This window comes from Dama dama, chromosome 10, assembly GCF_033118175.1.
Source record: "Dama dama isolate Ldn47 chromosome 10, ASM3311817v1, whole genome shotgun sequence".
Lineage (NCBI taxonomy): Eukaryota > Metazoa > Chordata > Mammalia > Artiodactyla > Cervidae > Dama > Dama dama.
Window position 1 is genome coordinate 13398130 of NC_083690.1, and position 21321 is coordinate 13419450.

Genomic DNA, 21321 nt, shown 5'->3' on the forward strand with positions numbered 1-21321 from the left:
TCCTCTGTCCATGGGATTCGCCAGGCAAGAATACTGGGGTGTGTTACCACGCCCTCCTCCAGGGGATCTTCCCAACCCAGAGATCAAATCCACGTCTCTTGCATTGTAGGCAGATTCTTTACCACTGAACCACAGGGGACACCCAAATTAAATGGAAGAATAGACAAATCTCCTGTGATGAAAAATTCCAAATAATTTATGTAGACATTCTGTATTCAAGGAGGTGGAGCGTAATTCCTCACTCCTTACATGTGGGTTGTGAACAATGACTTTCTTCCAAAGAGTATGATGTGAAAAGAGAGGAAAATGCAGTTACTTTATAGTGGAGAGAAGAGAAATACTGCCTCAGGCAGTGATTAAGGTTACTATCAATAGTGATGTCATCATAAAAGGTATCCTTGATATGTTTTATTGAGAATGTCATCTTACCTGTATGGTTTTCCTCCCCCAAACCCATAACCCCAGTCTAGTCATGAGAAAAACATCAGACAAATTCCAACTGAGGGACATTTCTACAAAATATCTGACCAGTACTCTTCAAAACTGTCAAAGTCACCACAAAAAAGGCAAGTCTGAGAAATTCACAGCCAAGAGACAGACCTAAAGAAAGGTGGTGATTAAATTTAATGTGCTACCTGGATGAGATTCTAGAACAGAAAAAGGGCATTAGATAAAACTAAGGAAGCTTGAGGACTTCCCAGGTGATGCTAGTAGTAAAGAATCCACCTGCCAATGTAGGAGATGCAAGAGATGAGGGTTCAATCCCTGGATGGGGGAAATTCCCTGGAAGAGGGCATGGCAACCCATTCCAGTGTTCTTGCCTGGAAAACTCTGTGGATAGTGGAGCCTGGCAGGCTACAATCCATGGGGCTGCAAAGAGTCAGACACGACTGAGCAGCTGACCACAAGGAAGCTTGACCAAAGTTTGGACTTTAGTTAATAGTTATATATCAATATGATTCATTAATTGTAACAAATGTACCCTACTAAGGTAATTTAATAATAATAGAGGAAACTGGGTCTGGGGATATGGAAACTCTGTGCTATCTTTGCAGTATTTATGTAAATCTAAAATTGTTTTACAGCAAAAGTTTATTTTAAAAGATATGTTGTCCCTATATCATTACTCCATAGGATTGATATGAAGATTTAAGGAGATAGTGCATGAAACATTCTTTACCGAGTGATGGGTAATACATGCTCCACAAAGCAACCTGCTTTGACCATTTTGTTCCTTCTGTGCTATTCTTCCTCCTTACACACCTTGAAAAGTTTACTACTGTTGCCTTCCCTCCAAGATGAGCCAGACTGCTCTAATTTCTGATAGTTGTTATCTGCTTCTTTTCCACTGAGAAGATTAGAGCATCATCCCAGTATTTGTAACTGAGCATTTTTACTTCAGTGAGCCTGTCTTGATCGCACTCATTAGTCTGTTTAGTAACTAAGATGTACCACATAATAACGGTACTTATATGGCGGTTACTTTGGTAACCACCACTTCGTTACTTCCAGTTAGAGTAAGTGTATCTTAAGTTTCTTTGAAACTGATAAAGTGTATGAGGCCCTCTTTTCTCTCTTAGGAAGGAGAGGATGGGATGTCATCAATTTGTTTGCTGACGGAGGGTCTTGACAGAATGCAGCACCCAAGAACAGCAAGTCCTCATCAGTTATTTCTAAGGATCAGAAGGAGTTGCGGAAAAAGAATAGATACATTATATGTTTAATTGATTCACTTTGCTGGATAGCAGAAATTAACACTAAATTATAAATCAACTATACTCCAATAAAAATTTTAAAAAAGAAGTTGCAAAATTATGATTAAGCAGGGAAAGTTTTTTTGTGACTCTGGGTAGAAAGTACCTTTCTACAGAGATGAGGTGAGTAAAATATCTCTGGGGTTGGGGTGTGTCTAGAAGAGAAACCATACTCCTGGCAGCAAGACATTGCTGGTCCTACTAGATTCTCTCTATGGTCATGACTCTGCAAAACAAATTATATGCCTGAGTACACGCTCAGTTGCTTCATTGGTGTCTGACTCTTTGCGACCCTTTGGACTGTAGCCCACAAGGCTCCTCTGTCCATGGGATTCTCCAGGCAAGAATACTGGAGTGGATTGCCATCCCCTCCTCCAGGGGATCTTCCTAACCCAGGAATCCAACCTAGGCCTTTTGCATTGCCAGCAGATTCTTTACCACTGAGTTACCAGGGAAGCCAAATTATACAGTATATATATTTTATATATAAATTATATAATTTGACATATAGTTACATATATCTATATATGATTTATTTTGCATAGTATATATATATACTACATAAATACACTACATATAAAAATATGTATTTATCATAATATGTGGGCTTCCCTGATAGCTCAGTTGGTAAAGAATCTGCCTGCAATTCAGGAAACCAGGTTCAATTCCTGGGTCGGGAAGATCCACTGGAAAAGGGATAGGCTACCCACCCCAGTATTCTTGGACTTCCCTTGTGGCTCAGTTGATAAAGAATCCACCTACAATGTGGGAGACCTGGGTTCAATCCCTGGGTTGGGAAGATCCCCTGGAGAAAGGAAAAGCTACCCACTCCAGTATTCTTGCCTGGAGAGCTCCATGGACTATATAGTCCATCATAATATGTAATTATAAAATATAATATTTACATATACTTAGTATATAATTTATAAATATATGATTTATAAAGTTATCCAAAATAGATTTTATATTTATATACCTATATATTTTTTTATATTATTATATACTACATTATGTAATATATGATTATTTATATTATATATAATGTATATATATACATACACATGCATAGACACACATACATACTACTTATATACATATGTTCAAATATTTATTGACTTAGTTACCTGTCTTTATGTTTCTTCTCTCAGTTGTCAAGGTGAGGATTTGTAGATAACCCAGGTCTCACCCACTTTTCTCTCTTCACTCACTCTTGTTCTGTTTTTCTTAGATGCCAACCTAAGCTTGCCTCATGTGTATTGTTTGTTTGTCCTCCTTAGCTGGATATATCTGTGCAAAACTCACAGAGAATCTGGGTTGTCAGGTCCAGTCCAGTTTCTTGTTCAGTAAAATGAATATAAGATTTCAAAAAAAACCCAATCACCAAATTCTGTTTAATAATTCTTGATTGCTGCTCTGTGCCTGGATTTCAATATTTCTGAATAATCAAAGCCTGGAAGCTAGTACAATATGGCTATCTAAAACTGCCAGAAATTTGCTTCCTGCTGTCCTGAATGTGAAAGCAGAAACATGATTCTGTGGCAGGCTCTTCCTTCTTTGTGAGGAATCCCTTTGGAGGGCCAATTCAGTCCTACCCACTTCCATTAAGTAACTACTCGCTGCCCCTGAGTTAGCTCAGGACATGTGAGAAATTGGGGCTTCCCTGGTGGCTCAGACGGTAAAGAATTTGCCTGCAATGCAAGAGACCTAGGTTTGATCCTTGGGTCAGGAAGATCCCCTGGAGAAGGGAATGGCAACCCACTCCAGTATTCTTGCCTAGAGAATTCCATGGACAAAGGAGGCTGGTGGGCTACAGTCCATGGGATTGCAAAGAGTCAGACACAACTGAGCAGCTCACTTTCATTTGAGAGAAGTCATCCAAAAGCAAGTGTTTTATACTGATGTATTAAGTAGTCTGTTTAATAATATAAAAGGTTATCCCAAGTGATAAGGAACCTCTCTACAAATTTCTTTTCCATTAATGAAGTGTTTAGCCTTCCCCTGGCAAGACTGGAAACAGGGTTTGAACAATTGTGGGTGGGATCTGGGACTGAGGGAGCAAAGAGACAGGAATAAGGGCTCCCACTGGATGATGGGCTTAGGTGGTGTCAGCTCTTCAACTAGTTTGGAATCTATTTTCAGGAAAAAAAAAAAAAAAAAAAAACTGCTGTTAAGATAATTAACTTATGAATGTCTTTGGGTGTTCTTTACTCACTACTCAGGCAATCTGCTGCTTGACATTTCTTCTGCAACTCTATTGAAAACCTAGGGCTGGGACCTCCCTGGTGGCCCAGTGGTTAAGAATTCACCTTCTAATGCAGGGGACACGGGTTCCCTGGTCAGGGAACTAAGATCCCACATGCTGTGGAGCAACTAAGCCCAACTACTGAGCCCATGTGCAACCAGAGACGCACCTATGCACTGCAACAAAGACCCAGCACAGTTAAAACATAATAAGAAAGAAAGAAAAAGGAAATCTAGGGGCAATGCCCATTCCATCTTGATGTACTCCATAGACCCCATGGGAAGCTTCTCTTCTGATCAGTTCCAGCTTTCCGGAAGGAATCCAGACAATTGCATTTGTCAGAACTCTATGTTGCATTTGCCAGTAACCTCAAAGCACACTAGCTTGTTTAGGAAGGAGCTTCCCTGTCTCCTGTGATACTTCTCTTTGTCCTTATTCTTTCACAATGAAGGAACACTTTCTCCACTTGAATTCATGGCCTCCTGGTTCATTGACTTAAAAGCTTCCCAATAGAAAAAATTCAGGGAAGAACTCTGATTGGTCCAGCCCAGATCACATGCTCACATCTGGGCCAATCACTGTGAGAAGAAGGTGTTGTGATTGGTTTGATTTGGATCACATGCTCACTGTGTGACCAGAGGGGTGAGTTTCTGACCTGATTTCCAACTGCTATCTCTCACTTACATCTCTGAGTAAGAGTTTCTCTGGCCATTGGGGCTTTCTCTGCCCATGAATGTGGCAGGTTCCAAGTGCTGAGGAATTACTGTATCTCAGAAGCAGCCCTCAAATGACTGATGGGAGCTGGCATAGAAATACTCAGGGACTCTTGCCCATGGGCTGATAGAATTTCAGCACAACATATCAGAAGGCTAGAGTGGGATTAAATGCCCATTCTTCACCATTGCCCCCTTGCAGACATTGCACTCTTTATCTGCCTTTTTTATTCTCTCTCCCCCCCTACTTCCTTTTCTGTAGTATTTCCTGATTGTTGTTGTTCAATCACTAAGTCATGTAGGACTCTTTGCAACCCATGAACTGCAGAACACCAGGCTACCCTATCCTTCACTGTCTCCTGGAGTTTGCTCAAGTTTATGTCCATTGAGTCAGTGATGCTCTCCCACCGTCACATCCTCTACAGCTTCTTTTGCCCTCAGTCTTTCCCAGCATCAGGGTGTTTTTCAGTGAGTCAGCTCTTCACAAACTATTGGAGCTTCAGCTTCAGCATAGTCCTTCCAATGAATATTCAGGGTTGATTTCCTTTAGAATTGACTGGTTTGATCTCCTTGCAGTTCAAGGAACTCTGGAGAGTCTTCTCCAGCACCACAGTTCAAAAGCATCAGTTTTTCGATGCTCAGCCTTCTTTATCGTCCAACTCTCACATCTGTACATGGTGACTGGAAAAACCAGTTTTGACTATAATGGACCTTTGTCAGCAAAATGATGTCTCTGCTTTTTAATATGCTATCTAGCTTTGTCATAGTTTTCCTTCCAAGGAGCAAGCATCTTAATTTCATGGCTGCAATCACTGTTCACAGTGATCCTGAAGCCTGAGAAAATGAAATCTTCGCTGTTTCCATTTTCCCCCCATCTATTTGCCATCAAATGATGGGACTGGATGCTACGGTCTTCATTTTTTTAATGTTGAGTTTTAAGCCAGTTTTTCACTCTCCTTTTCCACTCTTTTCAGGGGTGTCTTTAGTTCCTCTTCACTTTCTGCCAGAAAGGTGGTATCATCTGCATATCTGAGGTTGTTGCTATTTCTCCTGGCAATCTTGATTCCAGCTTGTGATTCATCCAGCCTGGCATTTTGCATGATGTACTCTGCATATAAGTTAAGTAAGCAGTGTGATAACATACAGCGTTGTTGTACTCCTTTCTCCATTTTGAGCCAATCAGTTGTTCTATGTCTGGTTCTAACTGTTGCATCTTGACCGCATACAAGTTTCTCAGGAGACAAGTAAGGTGGCCTGGTACTCCCATCTCTTTAACAGTTTTCAACAGTTTGTTGTGATCCACACAGTCAAAGGATTTAACATAGTCACTGAAGCAGAAGTAGATGTTTTTCTGCTTGTACTTGAGCTCTTATCTCAGTGATTTATGGGAAAACCCAAAATAAGAGAGTTATTGTGATTGACAACTCATTACATGAGTCAAACGGGGATGAAGCAGTGTGCCCAAGGAACTGATAGTTCTGAATACATGAAATAGTAGCTATCCACTAAAATACATAAGTGTGTGTTGCGGGGGTGGGGGAAGAAATCCACAGAACAGCAAACAATGAGAACTTAAGGTAAATCTCTTCCTAATACGCCAACATTTGGAAACAAACCATGACTTGCTTGCCATGCCCAGAGGAAGCCAACAGACCTCCCTAGCAGGTTGCTCTAGAGAGGAAAATGTCAGCAAATCTTGGGGTCCTGGCAACAGGCAGAGCTGTAATTTATGGGAGACAGCATTTCCACCCTAACTCCATTAATCTTAGGACTCTCCCACCCCAACTGAATGCCAGCCAAAAAGTTATCATGGCAGAAGGACATGCCCACCTCCTCAGATGCTGGCCAGTGGCTGGACGACTTGGCTTATGTTTGGCGATATTCCCATTAGACAGTTGGGCTTGTGGGTTGGCCCATGCATGTGCAGTGATAAAAATACTCACCTTATCTCTGTGTCTCGGCTGTGGTATCTCTGCTCTTCTCATTCGAGTGTGTGCTTAGTCGCTCAGTCATGTCTGACTCTGTGACCGCATGGACTGTATGTAGCCTGCACCTCTGTCCATGGGGATTCTCCAGGCAAGAATACTGGAGTGGGTTGCCATGCCCTCCTCCAGGGGATCTTCCCAACCCAGGGATCATACCCAGGTCTCCCACATTGCAGGTGAATTCTTTACTGTCTGAGCCACCAGGAAAACCCAATTTGAGTGTATTGGTTTCTAAAGCCAAACTTATCCCTTACATGTCACAGGTCAAATTGTCTAGAAGCAGTGTTTGAGAGACAGCTTCAGGTGTATGAGACTCTGATGGAATAAAACACACACACACACACACACACACACACACACACACTTCTAAGGTTATGAGGGAAACAATATAAGAAAAATAAAGGAGACACACTGGGATGGGGATCTCAGTTTCAGATAAAGTCTAGACCAGAGGTTGTCAAACTATGGCCGCTGGACCAAATTCACCTGCCCCTGTAATTTGTAAACAAAGTTTTATTGGGACACAGCCATGCCCCTGTGTTAGCATAATGGCTATGTCTGCTTTTTTGCTTCAAGGGCAGAGTTGAATGGTTGCCATAGAGACTGGATGCCCTGTAAAGCCTAAGTTATTTATAGTCTGATCCTTTCCAGCAGAATCCTACTGACCCCTGCTCTAAAACTTGTCCCAACCCATGGGAGCTCTGGAGCCTCTGTTGCTCCAAAGCGTTATCCCTGCCTTGAGGAAAGGGCTGGTCTTGGTACCTTAGTGTCAGCTGGGCTTTTGTTGTCACCCACCTTGGGGTGTTGGGGGTGAGGTCTGTCAAACAGTTTAAGCCCAAGATGGTGGCTCACATCAGCCAAGAGCAAATTTCTGTATGTTAGGGGAAGCCATGTAACTCAGTCAGTAAAGCATCTGCCTGCAATGCGGGAGACTTGGGTTCAATTCCCTGGCCAGGAAGATCCTCTGGAGAAGGAAGTGGCAAGCCACTCCAGTATTCTTGCCTGGAGAATCCCAAGGACAGAGGAGCATGGCAGGCTACAGTTCATGGGATCGCAAGAGTCAGACACAACTTAGCGCTATCTTTCTTTCTTTACGAGCTCTTAGCAGCTGAAACAGCTGGGACTCACTTGTGGGGTAAGGGCATCTTTCAAGGCACCAGAAGCAACTACCGCTGTGTTGATCTGTATCTGCAGATATGCTTCCTGGGGATGGGGAGAGCCACTGCTTCCTCTATCTTACCTGAGCCCAAATGACCTCACCTGGACTCTCTGACTCCCACTTCCCACTTGCCTCCAGTCCATCCGTTGTCCATCTGTCCCACTGTTCTTGGGGTGAAAACAGAAACCTTTAATAGCACAAAGAGTATTTCCTCTGGAAAAATGTCTTGAACCCTTCTCCCCATGAATCCCAGTCCCTCTAAGTACCCAATATTCAGTTTGTGTGTCTTTGCCTATTTTTATAAACTGCAGCACACAAAAATATGCAGACTTTCTTCTCTTTCAACAAAACACTGTTATTCACATTACTTTGACATTTGCTTTTTCCCCCTTACCAATACAAATCATAAGACACTCTCCAGTTTGAATGTATAGTTAACTGATTTTTAACTCATTTTTTTCTAAGAACTGAATAATAGCCCATCGTGTGTATGTACATATTATGTACCTAATACAGATATACAATAAATTAAGAATTGCTTCGATGATAGGAGTTCAAATGGTTTCTGTGTGGTTTTTATTTTTCACTTAACGAACAATGGTACAATGCACATCTCTTAACAACTACCCTCATATTCTTTTTTGACAACCCAGAGAGATGGGGTGGGGAGGGTGGTGAGAGGAGGAGTCAGGATGGGGGACACATGTGCACCCGTGGCTGATTCATGTAGATGTATGGCAAAAACCATCATAATATTGTAAAGTAATTATCCTCCAATTAAAATTAATTAATTAATTTTTAAAAGGGTAAGGAAAATTTTATATATATATATAAAATTTTGTATACTTATACAAATTGTTTTTTAATTTATTTACTTATCTAAAAATTTTATTTGGGAAGATCCCCCCCTGGAGAAGGGAATGGCACCCCACTCCAGCAGAGTGGGGAATTCCATGGACAGAGGAGCCTGGCGGCCTACAGTCCAGGGGGTCTCAAAGAATTGGACAGGACTGAGCGCCTTTCACTTTCAAATTTCATTTTTTTTTTATTTCTGCCTGTGTTGGGTCTTCGTTGCTGCGAGGGCTCTTCTCTAGTTGTGGCAACGGGGAGCTACTCTCTAGTTGTGGCAAGTGGGGGCCACGCTCTAGTTGTGGGGCGAGGGCTTCTCATTGCAGTGGCGTCTCTTGTTGTGGAGCTCAGGCCCTGGGCTCTGTAGTTGCAGCTCCTGGGCTCTAGAACACAGACTCCATAGTTGCAGCACATGGGCTTAGCTGTTACATGGCATGTGGGATCTTCCCAGGTAAGGAATTGAACACATGTCTCTTGCATTGGCAGGCAGATTCTTTACCACTAAGCCACCAGGGAAGCCCTGGTGGTTTTTTTTTTTTAATGTTTTAAAATATTTATTTATTTGACCGCTCCTGGTCTTAGTTGTGGCATGTGGGATCTTTATTTGCAGCATGTGTATTCTTAGTTGCAGCATGTGGGATCTAGTTCCCCGACCAGGGATTGAACCTGGGCCTCTTGCATTGGGAGCATGGAATCCGAGCCACTGGACTACTAGGGAATTGCCACCCTCACATTCTGACGCTTATATTTCTGAAGTCACCCTCCTTAGAATTGGCATCATCTGGTGAACATACCCACGCTAACCATTTAAAATTTCTGTACACACACACTACCCACTTCCTTTCTGCAGATACAGCAAATCGCTTATCTACCATGAGTTTATGAGACTGCCCAGGGTCCAAGCGTCTTTGCCAGATTGGTGTTCTTCAGTCCTTTTAATTTTTGCCAATCTCTTGGCAGAGGAGTGGCCTCCCATTGTTCTGACTTGCATTTCTTTGGCTGTTACTGAAGTTGGTCATCCTTTTATACATATGTTGTTTCAATCACAAGAGCATCCCCTGCAGTGATAGGACTTACGTTAAACTGGGGAAGATGGAAATGTTCTAGGTGCATCTGTGCTCTTCCCCATCCATCCTCAGCTGCTCGCCAATGACAACTGCAGAGCTGACTGATGCCGTTATACCTGTCCACCCTTGGCTGCCCCGCCCCCCCAACCCGTGTCTCTAGAGGGCGAGGAGTTTTGGTCTCGAGGGGTATGGCGATGGTGGGGATGGGTAGAAGTTCTTGCCCTGTTGATGACCATCTCCTTCTGTTCTCTTCCCTTCCAGATACAACCCAGATGAACAACGCAGTGCCCACCTCCCCTTTGCTCCAGCAGATGGGCCACCCACATTCCTATCCCAGCCTGGGCCAGATCTCCAACCCTTACGAACAGCAGCCGCCCGGCAAAGAGCTCAATAAGTACGCCTCCTTGAAGGCAGTTGGTAAGCACCATTTTTTTCTTCTCTCTATCTTGTACTTTTCTGTTCCTTCTACATTTCCTTATCTCTAACTTTTTTCTACTCCATTTTCTATCTTTCTGATCTCTCTCATCTATCTATCTATCATCCATCATCTTTTTATTATCCATCATCTATCCATCTACCATGTATCTATCCATCCATTATCTCTTTCTCCTTTTTCTTTGTTTCTCTCTGTCTCATTCTCTCTCTCTCTCTCTCTAATATATTCTGGGTCTTTGTACCTGGGACACAGTTTACTAAGGACCAGAGCCCCCTAGCTGTTTTCTCTTGGCCCCAGGGCAAGTCCTACCTTGCTGTGTGGAGCAGGGTGGGTGGGGGAAGAAGAGAACATGGATATTCATTTGATCCTGTGGATACCTCAGCCCCTCCACCATTGAACATCTACCCTTGTGAATCCTCAGGGAACATGGACATGGGATCCAAGGCATTGGTCTCTGAACATCCTGTCCTTTAGTGGAAGATGCTCATCATCCACCCAGTCTAGCCTCTCTTGGAACAGTCAGTAAGCCTGCACATTTCTATCTCAGGCAGCTTCTGGTTCCCAGATGCTGGAATATTTCCAATATGCCAATATTCCAATACTGGATTCCAATATTTCCAGGTTGAAGGGACAGCCTGGAGCTCCTGTTATCTGCATTCTTATCAAGTCTGGGACATTGCATTGGTGTTCTTACAGAACATTGCCTCATTTTCTCATAGTGATCCAAAGAGGAAGGCATAAATATTGCCCCAGTTTTCAGATTAGGAAAATTGAGACTGCGGAGGTTAATTTAACTTGCTCTAAATCAAGCAGCTGGTGGGCAGTTTGAGCTTGTGTTTTTAATCACTCCAGAGCCTGTGCTCTTGCCACTACCTTCCCACAGCCCTGGGGTGGGGGTTCAGTCCGTTCCGCTGATTCATACATGAGGGAGTGTGACAGTGGCCTTGATGATGACCCAGACTGCTGGACAAATGACTCATGACCACTTCCTATAGGATGGAAGCAGCACTCACAGCAAAGGCAAGCTTTGGGGCAGACAGAAGATACCCAGACCATGTACTTTCTTTAATTATCAGCCTCTTATTCTATTTTCTCCCTCTTCTGCCAAGCTCCTCTTTGGAGATGGGATAGGAGACATGAGCTGATCAATTCTAGTATGAAATATCCTAATTCCAATACAAATTAAGGACAGAAACTAAAGCACAGACACGATCATGTAACCTGCTGTCGTAACCATGGTCTATGGACATCAGATTCATAAAACAAGCATATAGGTGCCCTGCCGACAGTCAGGCCCAAACTTGGAGCTTAGAAACCTATCTGTAGGAATTTATGTTCCCCAATATCCTAGGACTTCCAAACGGAACCTTTTGAAGAGGGCTTGAGGGGTGCTTATAATTCTGAGGGTACAGCTTGTGCTTTCTAAATCCCAAGCCTCATAAGCTCTCACATACCAGCACCCCATGTTTTCTGTTGAATTTCTCCACCCAACTCAATCCTTTTTTTTTTTAAATTTTTTATTTTATTTTATTTTTTTTTAATTAGTTGGAGGCTAATTACTTCACAACATTTCAGTGGGTTTTGTCATACATTGATATGAATCAGCCATAGATTTACACATATTCCCCATCCTGATCCCCCCTCCCACCTCCCTCTCCACCCGATTCCTCTGGGTCTTCCCAGTGCACCAGGCCCGAGCACTTGTCTCCTTATCTACATCTGTGACCATGAAGTGAAAGTGTTAGTCACTCAGTCATGTCCCGCCCTTTGAGACCCCATGGACTGTAGCCCACCAGGTTCCTCTGTGCATGGAATTCTGCAGGCAAGAATACTGGAATGGGTTGCCATGCCCTTCTCCAGGGGATCTTCAGGATTGAACCTGGGTCTCCTGCATTGCAAGCTGGTTCTCTACCATCTGAGCCACCAGGGAAGCCCAGCAGTGACGATATATACCCTCTATTCCGTATTGCATGTTTGTATAGCACATACATCCTAAGCATGTTCAAATAGACTCAGATATTACAAGGGAGGGTTAAGGGCTGTTGCCTAGGAGAGAAGAAGTCTTGGCATCTGTGCCCATGTACCTGCATAAGCCTTCATGCACTACTCGGTGGCCCACCTCCCTTTCTGAGTCTTGCGTTTAGGTGATGACTAGCATCTGCTGTTATTTGATTCTTCTTTTGACGTTAAAAAAATCCCACCCTGACATCTTTTTCTTTTTCAACAGGTCCCATTACCCCCAAACAACTCATTTCTTCACTTAGGCCCAGTGTTTCCTTCCCCTGCGACACCCTATAGCTCTTCGGTAAATCATAAGTGGATCTTCCAGCAGAGTTCCTTGATTCTGTCCAGGCTTGACATAGGGCTCCTTGGTACAGCAAATGTTTGCAGTGCACTTGGAATTAAATTTGCAGTCTGAAAGTTTATTCAGCACTCCTTGAGTAACCTTTTCTCCCACAAAGCAGGAGCTCCTGAAATGGTTGCTGAATGAATGAATGAATTTATCTTTAATCCCAACCGAAGAATAGCTTAGTTGGAAGGGAGCACCCCTATATCTTCTAAAAACTCTGAAGGATCTCACATGAGGAACCCTCCTCGATCCTGGATATGATTGATGTGGCCCTCTTCTTTGCTGCCCTTCTTTTCTGACTATTATAAGAGTTCACAGGCTTTATCTGAGTCACAGATGCTCTTCTGATGGTCTTGTGAGGTCCGGTGTGGGGCAGACTGAGTGACTGCCTGCCCAAATGAAATGCAAATCCCATAATAAATGTTCTTTCAAGGGTTCTTTATTAAGGCATAATGTGACCATGGTGTGAAGGATGAAATGCATTTCATTAACAAAATCATTACCACCCAGGAGAGTTGTTTAAAAAATGGTTTGCTGTGGAAAGTTCTGCAGTGTCTGATAACCAGATTCATTTTCTAAAAATTTCAATTCAGCCAATAAGGAGAGACTTGGACAGCCTTTAGGGTTAGCTGCCAAGTTCAAAAATATTTCTGGAAAATCGGTATTCTCTTGGAGGCTTTAATATTCAGAACCTCAAGGGGTTTTGGTCACTGAAATCCCCTGGCCTCAGCTTCTTTGTGTGAAAAATGAAGAAGTTGAACTCTGTAGGTTCCAAACTCCATTATGATTTTAAAATTAGAAAATGAAACAATTCTACTCATTTTAGTTATTAGAATACCTGTGGGCCATGAAATATGTCTCATTCATTCACAACCAACTCAGAATAGGAACTGTTGGTAGTTCCTGAGATAAATTCTTCCAAAACAGGCCTTCCCTTCTATTTTATTTTATTTTTATTTTATCTTATATTATGGGCTTCCCTGGTGGCTTAGTGGTAAAGAATTCTCCTGCCAGTGCAGAAGACATGGGTTAGACCACTGGGTCAGGAAGATCCTCTGCAGGAGGAAATGGCAACCCACTCCGGTATTCTTTCTGGGAAAATCCCACGGATAGAGGAGCCTGGCGGGCTACAGTCCATAGGGTCACAAAGAGTCGAACATTATTTAGTGACTAAACCAAAACAGCAATCTTATTTTTATTTATTGTTGTTTTCTTGTTGAAATCACACTCATTCATGTTTAAACAGAATTCCTTTCTCTCTGTGATTCAGGGATTTGGGAATGTAACATCTGGTCCTGTGTACCATGTGGCTGCAGAATGGTCTTTGTTCCCAAGAAGTTCCCTGCCCAGTTATTGTAAAATATTAGCACACACTAGGGGAATATAAGAGGCTAAACCTCCCTGAAGTGAAGGAAGTGAAAGGCGCTCAGTTGTGTCTGGCTCTTTGCGACCCCATAGACTGTACAGCCCATGGAATTCTCCAGGCCAGAATACTGGAGTGGGTTGCCTTTCCCTTCTCCAGGGGATCTTCCCAACCCAGGGATCAAACCCAGGTCTCCCGCATTGCAAGTGGATTCTTTACCAGCTGAGTCACAAGGGAAGCCCAAGAATACTGGAGTGGGTAGCCTATCCCTTCTTCAGGTGATCTTCCCAACCCAGGAATTGAACCGGGGTCTCCTGCATTGCAGGTGGATTCTTTACCAACTGAGCTATCAGGGAAGTCCTAAACCTCACTGGTGTGCTGCAGTCCATGTAGTCACAAAGAGTCGGATATGAGTGAGCAACTGAACTGTACTGAAACCTCACTACTCTGTACAAGAAGAAGTGATGGAGTTGAATAATTATTTGTCCAAATCATTCATTCATTCTCCAATCATTTAATCTCATGTCCCTCAATTGTAAGTCCCACTGAGTCAGGAACAAAGTCTGTCCCTTTCATCGGTGTATACCAAGGACCTAGCACCATGTGGCACAGTTCACACCAGCTAAGAGGCAACCCAAACCTCTTTCTCTCCCCACCAATAGCCTGGACAATGAAGATCCATGTGCTCAGACCCATGACTCCCATAATCCATCATAGAAAGATTCTGTTTCACTCAATTAACTTCCCTTACTCAGTCAGAATGTGAGGTTAAACAGTTTCAAAGTGTTTGCTACCAAGAAAAGTCAAGAAGTGTGTGTTGTTCTAGACTGAGCCAAACTGTAACCTTTTGAAAAATCAGTTAAGCACACAAAACCTCTGGCCCGCCCTGCCCCCACCCCCCATGCAATGGTGGTGACTATGTGAGGAGCCACTTTATGGTTCTTCGTTGGCCAATGTTTACAAAGACAGTCGTGAAAATATCCCTAAGGGTCACCTGATGGTTCAGAGTTGGTTGCTTCCTGCCTCCAAAACTGGGAAAAGGCCACTCTTTATGTAATTCCTGAGGGGTTCTGGAAAATGGAAAATTGCCTGCACATTGGCATTTAGCATCTATTGGCCCCAGGTCTAGTTTTTCCTCTAGGTGTCTTGAGAGTTGAAATCCGCAGTTGCTAATGGCTCTTGACCACGTGCCCTTTAGATGCTTTTGGGCAACCTAGGCTGTCCAGTGAGTAAAAGACACAGGATGTACCAGCATTATTGATAAAAGGTGGTGTTTTCTTTTTAGATTCCAGAATTTAATAAGAAAATATTTTCTCTATTACTCTTTAACAGTCTGTGGACTGTCTTCCCAGAACTTTGTTACAGTTTTCCAATAGCACTTTTTAAAACCACAGCAACAATGCACTTAGGAATTCTTTTCTACTCTTTCTGTAGGAATCATCTGTAAAGACCCTAAGTGATGCATAAACCCCTCAACTTTGAATTAACCTCTACTAGTTTTTTGTTGTTGTTGATATGGAAGAAAGGGAGCTAGTATCACTGGATTCCCAAATTGTACGCCTCTTGGGGAGGTATCAGTCCCAACGTCAAAATATGGAGATACTGGGGCTCAGTATAGTTAAGTAATTTTTCCAAAGTAACACCTGAAGAGCCAGGAGTCATATCTGGGATAGCCTGAATCAGGTCTTTTTCCCATGAAATGATGCTATCTCCCACAGAGCAGTTTCTGGCACCAGAAGGATCTTACCGGGCCAAAAAAAAAAAAAAAAAAACAAGAAGATTGAAGAGGCTCATTCTCCTCTTTTGTCCGGAAAGACTTACTAAGGTGTTAATTATTTTGTTTGTTTGCTTGGAGGTAAAATTTTCTCATCATGCTAGTATGATTGAGGTATAACACATTTAAGGTATATTATAGTTGAGGTATAATTTAATATGTATAGTATAAGACTCAGATCGTAATTTTATAATACTGTGATTATTGAAATATACGTATGCTAGAGGCATCAACATCCCAGGAAGGATAAGAAATATTTTCCTCTCCCAGAAAGTTCCCTCATGTTCTCTTCCTCCCAATGCCCATCCTCTTTACACAGGCATTTAATTTTTCACCCAACAAACATTTAACTAATTCTCACTAGTGTCACCGAGCACAAAAGGAGACTTAAAGTATATATTTGGTAGCTTCTGTACCATTTTATTTAGTGCCCTTATTAGCACTGGATTTAATAAACAAAACGTGTTACTGCCTCACCAGAGTGAAGCCCTGTCCTAGGGAGTGGAGACAGGGATGTCCACCGTGTATTTCCTGCCTTCAAGGCAGTGATGGATTTGACTTGGGGGCAAATGGCTTCCTTGGAATTAGTGACTCAGTGACTGTGTCAGGCTTGTGTCCACCCACACCGGAAGATCTGGGGCTACATCACTATTTCCAGATGTCAGTGATCCTGGTTCAGAGGGAGAAGAAACATTCAGGGCATCCCGGGCGGGTCCCACTTAATTTTAACTTCATCACTCTTCGCCTGTCACTCCAATCTCCCGACCGTTGTGAGTGATGAGCGTGTAGAGTTCATATCCGCAGGGGGAACGTGGCAATTTGAGTGTCCTTTGGCACGCCTGGGAGGCCAACCAGAAATGCTTAAATGGGCCCGGATCTGTGCTCTGTAATCATTCAGATCACAGACTGTTCCCTGCGTCTCCTCCCAGCTGGCAGCCGGATATATCTCTGGAAATTGTGCAGAAACGTTGAGGACTTGGTTTTTCCAGGTAGCTTCCCAAGAAAGGAAACGGGAGCTAGTAGCGCACGCTGATTGGTCAGGCCGCCAGCCAATGAGCACTGGCACGTGCGCAGGTTTGCCCCGCTTTGAGTAAAGTCCCATAGTACAGAGAAGGTCTATGGAGGACCTGGGTAAGGTGTAGCAGTAGCCTTTCTCACCATTCTTTACGGAAAGGGTTACACTCTAGGCTCCTGCTAATCATGTGAGATTTCCCCCAGGGTTCAGCCAGTACATCTGAAACAGAATTCAATCTGGAGAAACTGATTTACAATAAAAATTCCAGGCATTAGGGATTCTCAGATAACAAGCTTGATCCCTTTTGCATTAAGGGGAACTTCTTTACCTTAGGAAGAGTGACTCCGTGGAGAACCTTGAATTCATTCATTCATTCAACAATGTTTTGCAAACACAGATTGTGTGGTGGGCACTGGGTTAGGGTGGTCTCTACCCGCCCTGGTCTGCTGCCTAGCATTTAAAGTCACAGTCAGCAAAGCCTAGCCTGCCCCAATTTCGAATATGTAGAGCTAATGATGCACCGCCCCCCCTCCCCCACTCCCTTTTAGCAGGAGGATTGCAGTAGAAGAGGGTCCAGATTTCTCTCTTGACCACAGAGCATGGTTATTAGCCACTTTGACTTCTTGTAACTAAAACTTTGCCTTCTTTCTTAGAAGGTTGAAACTTAAAGCCAGATTTCACCACCTAAGAATTGTCTGTCTCTGTCTGAATACATCTAGGCTTTTTCAAGGGGAACCTTTTTTGATCCTTTATTGGGCATTATCTCGATCATGCTTCAGGACCTTGCAGAGAGAAGTGTTCACATAATCACAGTTGTGCATTCACTCCCTTGCCTTCTTCCCTGAGTCCCCTGAGACCTGCCCCCGCCCCCAAACACACACACTTGAAGACTGCAGCTGAGATGCAAACAGCAGCATCTGGGTGTGAGGGCGCCGTGCACGTGGGTAGCTGGTGAGCAGATCAGCATCTCTCCATTGTTATTTTTTTAGGAAGTTCTGAGGGTGACTGGACAGTGGCGACACTTAAGTCACCGAAAGGTACCGTATGGTTTTTTTTCTAGCTCTTTTGTCTAGGTGTTGTTGGATTTGGCGTTGATCCATGAAGGCACAGAGCATCCCACTGTCTGTGTGTGACCCAGTGCACACGTGTGTCCATGTTGGCTGGATCTGCAGGTCCGTCTGAGTTCCAGTGTGTAGGTGTTGTGTGTGTGTGTGTATGTGTGTGTGCACCTGGGGTGGCGTGTCTCCAGGCTGTTGCTAAAAAGTGTGATCCTCTTCACTTCCTGATGTTCATTGCCTGAAGGAAAATGTCGCTATCAGAAGCCATCCCAGGTAAGACATCCAGGAAATGTTTTTTTTTTTTTTTCCCCTCTCAGAAAGCTGCACAGGCAAATGGCAAAACATAAGGTGATTTAATGCAGGGGGAAAACAACTTCTGAGGGAGTGATAAACAGATTGTTGGCCTTGGGTCTTGGGATTGATTACCTTTTGGGGAACAGATGCTCTTTTTAACTCTCCTGGCTATCATGATGAGCTGAAAGTTAAGGAGTTAGTCCATTTGTGTCTGTGTGTTAACTAGCTGGCTGACAGAGGTAGTCATAACAGCTGGTAGTTATAATTTATTTACCCCCTGCTATATGCCAGGCAGGGCTGGGCCCTTGATATCATTTTATCATTAAATTCTCTGATGATCCAGCCATATGTATGTTGTCCTTCCCCTTTATTAATCCTCTTTATTAATATGGACCTGGGTGTCTGATCAAGTCTAAGTCTTGCTTATCTAAAGTCAGCTAGCTACTAAGTGATGGAGCTGAAATTTGAACCCATGTCTGCCTAGCTCTAATATTTAGTTATTTCCCACTGGGGTGTGGTGGGAGTAGCTCTTTTCCAGAACAGGCCAGAAATGCAGTTCTCTTCTTTCTTCACTCCTTGTGCTTTGTTGAATTTGGAATTGGAAAGATATAGCTGACCCAAGCAGATGGAGCGCCAACTCTTTAGTGACCTTGAACTGGGAGAAGTTAGAAGATGTTTCAGGGCTGTAGGTAAGGTACTGGTAGGGCCATTTTGCCTTCTCGAAAGACAATGCTGGTTTCCAACTAGAGACTGGATCAAGGGAGGGTGGACTGAAATTGGGACCACCCACTGGGAGGCTCTTGCAGTCATCCAGGTGGGTGGTGCCCTGAACTGGGGTGGTAGAGGATGAAGAGAAGAAAATGGAGTAGAGGAATAGTGAAGAGACTGCAGAATGTGTGTGAGAGGAGGGGAGGAAGCTGTGGGCTGACCCACGGTCCTCACCTTTGGGCCACTTGAGCGCGTATCAGCATCCCCTGGAGGGATGTTGAAGCCTGCTTCCTGGACACTATCCTGGAGCATCTCATTCACTAGACCGTGAGTGTGGCCTGAGGAGCTGAATTGCTAACTGTTTCCGAGGTGATGCTGCTGCTGCTGGTCTGGGGACCATACTTTAAAAACCACTGCACTAGAGAAATCTTGCTGGGAAACTAAGACCCTAAGACCCTTTGCTTGGATCTCCAGGCATCTTTCTGTGGCTTGAGAGTTCTGAAGAGGGGAGTGTGACCAGAAACCCAGAAGCTCATAAGCAGCCTCAGCGAAGAGGGGGGAATGGAGAGAGCCGCCCCTTATTCCAGAATTGGGAGAGAGAGAGAGAGAACTTCAGACCCTTGTGTCTAATGAGAATCCCTTGATCACCAGTTGTTGCCTTGAGAGAGGGAGATTTTTGGGTCTTGTATTAGATAATAACTATTCACATGTCAACGTCCATTTTTAGAAATGCAAACAATTTGGAACATGACAGACCTGCTAATTTGAGGCATAAACTTTTTTTTTTTTCCTTCCTTTGTGAAAAACAAAGCCATTACAAAGCCCATGACAGCATGTAGAGGCAGTCAGCATCCGTGTCCTGATATCAGCCTGTTATTGTCGGATGCATTTAGAACATATTTCGGGATGGGTCAGAAGCAAGGGCTTAGAGGCTATTTTTCTACTCCAACCAGGCTAATTTCACTGGTCCTGCTAAATGCACCTTTATTTATTCTGCTTTATCAGGGGAGAAGAAAAGAGGTTCCAGAGAGGGGACCTCTGGGGTTACTTGTCTTCCCCTGTTGTTTTCTACTCAACCTCCAGACCCTCAGTCTGCCTAAGGTGTGGGTTTGTACACCCCTAAGGTCAGGGGTTTGCACACCTGTCAGCTTCTTGAGGACTTCCTCAGTGGCTCAGTGGTAAAGAACCTGCCTGTCTATGAAGGAGAAGTGGATTCAATCCCTGGGTCAGAAAGATCCCTTGGAGAAGGAAATGGTAACCCGCTCCAGTGTTCCTGTCTGGGAAATCCCATGGATGGAGGAGTCTGGCGGGCTACAGTCCATGGGGTCATAAAGAGTCAGACACGACTTAGCGACTGACAGAGCATGCACGCCAGCTTCTTGAAAGGAAGGTATAAGCAGGACGTGATAGGCTTAGCTTCAGACACACCTGGGCTCCATTCATAGCCCCATCTTGTTACTTTCCCCAAGTCATTCAGCCTCTCTGAGCCCCTCATTTCTGATCTACAAGGTGGCCACATCACTATCACGTCCCTCCTAAGGTTGTTGTGAGGATAAGATGAGATAACATGTGCAATACATGTCACAGTGCCTGGTGTGTTGAAAGTGATGACATAGTAACTGATATTATGAATACTAACATTATCAGGTGAGCAAATTAAAGTTCTGAAAAATCTCAAGGTAAAGAAACTATCAAACTCTGTAAAATCCATTATTTCCCAAACACTTCAAAAAATTTATTTATTTGTTTGGCTGCATTGGGTCTTATTTGTGGTGTGTGGGCTCAGTAGTTGCCCTATGACATGTGGAATCTCAGTTCCCCAACCAGGAATCGAACCTGTGTCCTCTGCCTTGGAAGGCAGATTCTTAACCACTGCAATCACAGGGAAGTCCCTCAAACACTTCTGACATCTGATCTCTTTTCTTTCAGTAAAGCCAGTTCATGTCTTAACATCTGGAGTGTGAATGTTGCTATGAACCCACTTTAAAAACAGCTGGTAAGGGATGACTGTGTCCAGGGGAGGTTAGCTGAGAAGGAGAGGGGGAAAGGCCCCTGAAGATACAAGTGTCCTGCTTCCACTTGCATTGACTCTCACTGACTTTGGAGGGGAATCCTATCTGCCAGGAAATGGCAAAGCAGATCTTACCAGTTTGCGCTGTGGGCGTGTGTGCATATGCAGTCTCTTCAGTCGTGTCTGACTCTTTGTAACCCTATCGACTGTAGCCTGCCAGGCTCCTCTGTCCCTGGGATTTCCCCGGCAAGAATACTGGAGTGGGTTGCCATGCCCTTCTCCAGGGGATCTTCCTGATCCGGCGGTCACACTCACATCTCCTGTGGCTCCTGCATTGCAGGCGGATTCGTGTACTGCTGACCCACTGTGGTAGTCCAATTTGCTCTACTGTATTTGTTTTTTAATACCTGATGTTTTCCAGGCAAGTCTCCCCCTGGTGGTCCCTGCTGGAGGTCCGAGTGCCCAGCCCTGGGGACTAGTTTGAGTGTGTCCTTCTGAGGCTAAGGACTTCCCAGGTGGCGCTAGTGGTAAAAAACAAAAAAC

The 21321-nt window shown here is 43.8% G+C and overlaps 1 protein-coding gene across 2 annotated transcripts in view; it reads left to right on the forward strand.

Annotated features, from left to right (window-relative positions):
- Positions 1-21321, forward strand: part of SHISA9 (shisa family member 9) — a 337988-nt gene that overhangs the window by 303725 nt on the left and 12942 nt on the right. Inside the window, exons 3-4 of one of the 2 annotated variants that reach the window (XM_061153965.1) lie at positions 10031-10186; positions 17697-17744. In XM_061153965.1, coding sequence (XP_061009948.1) covers positions 10031-10186; positions 17697-17744 — 204 coding nt within the window. The remainder of the gene's footprint in view (positions 1-10030; positions 10187-17696; positions 17745-21321) is intronic. The other variant, XM_061153966.1, reaches the window with a different exon arrangement.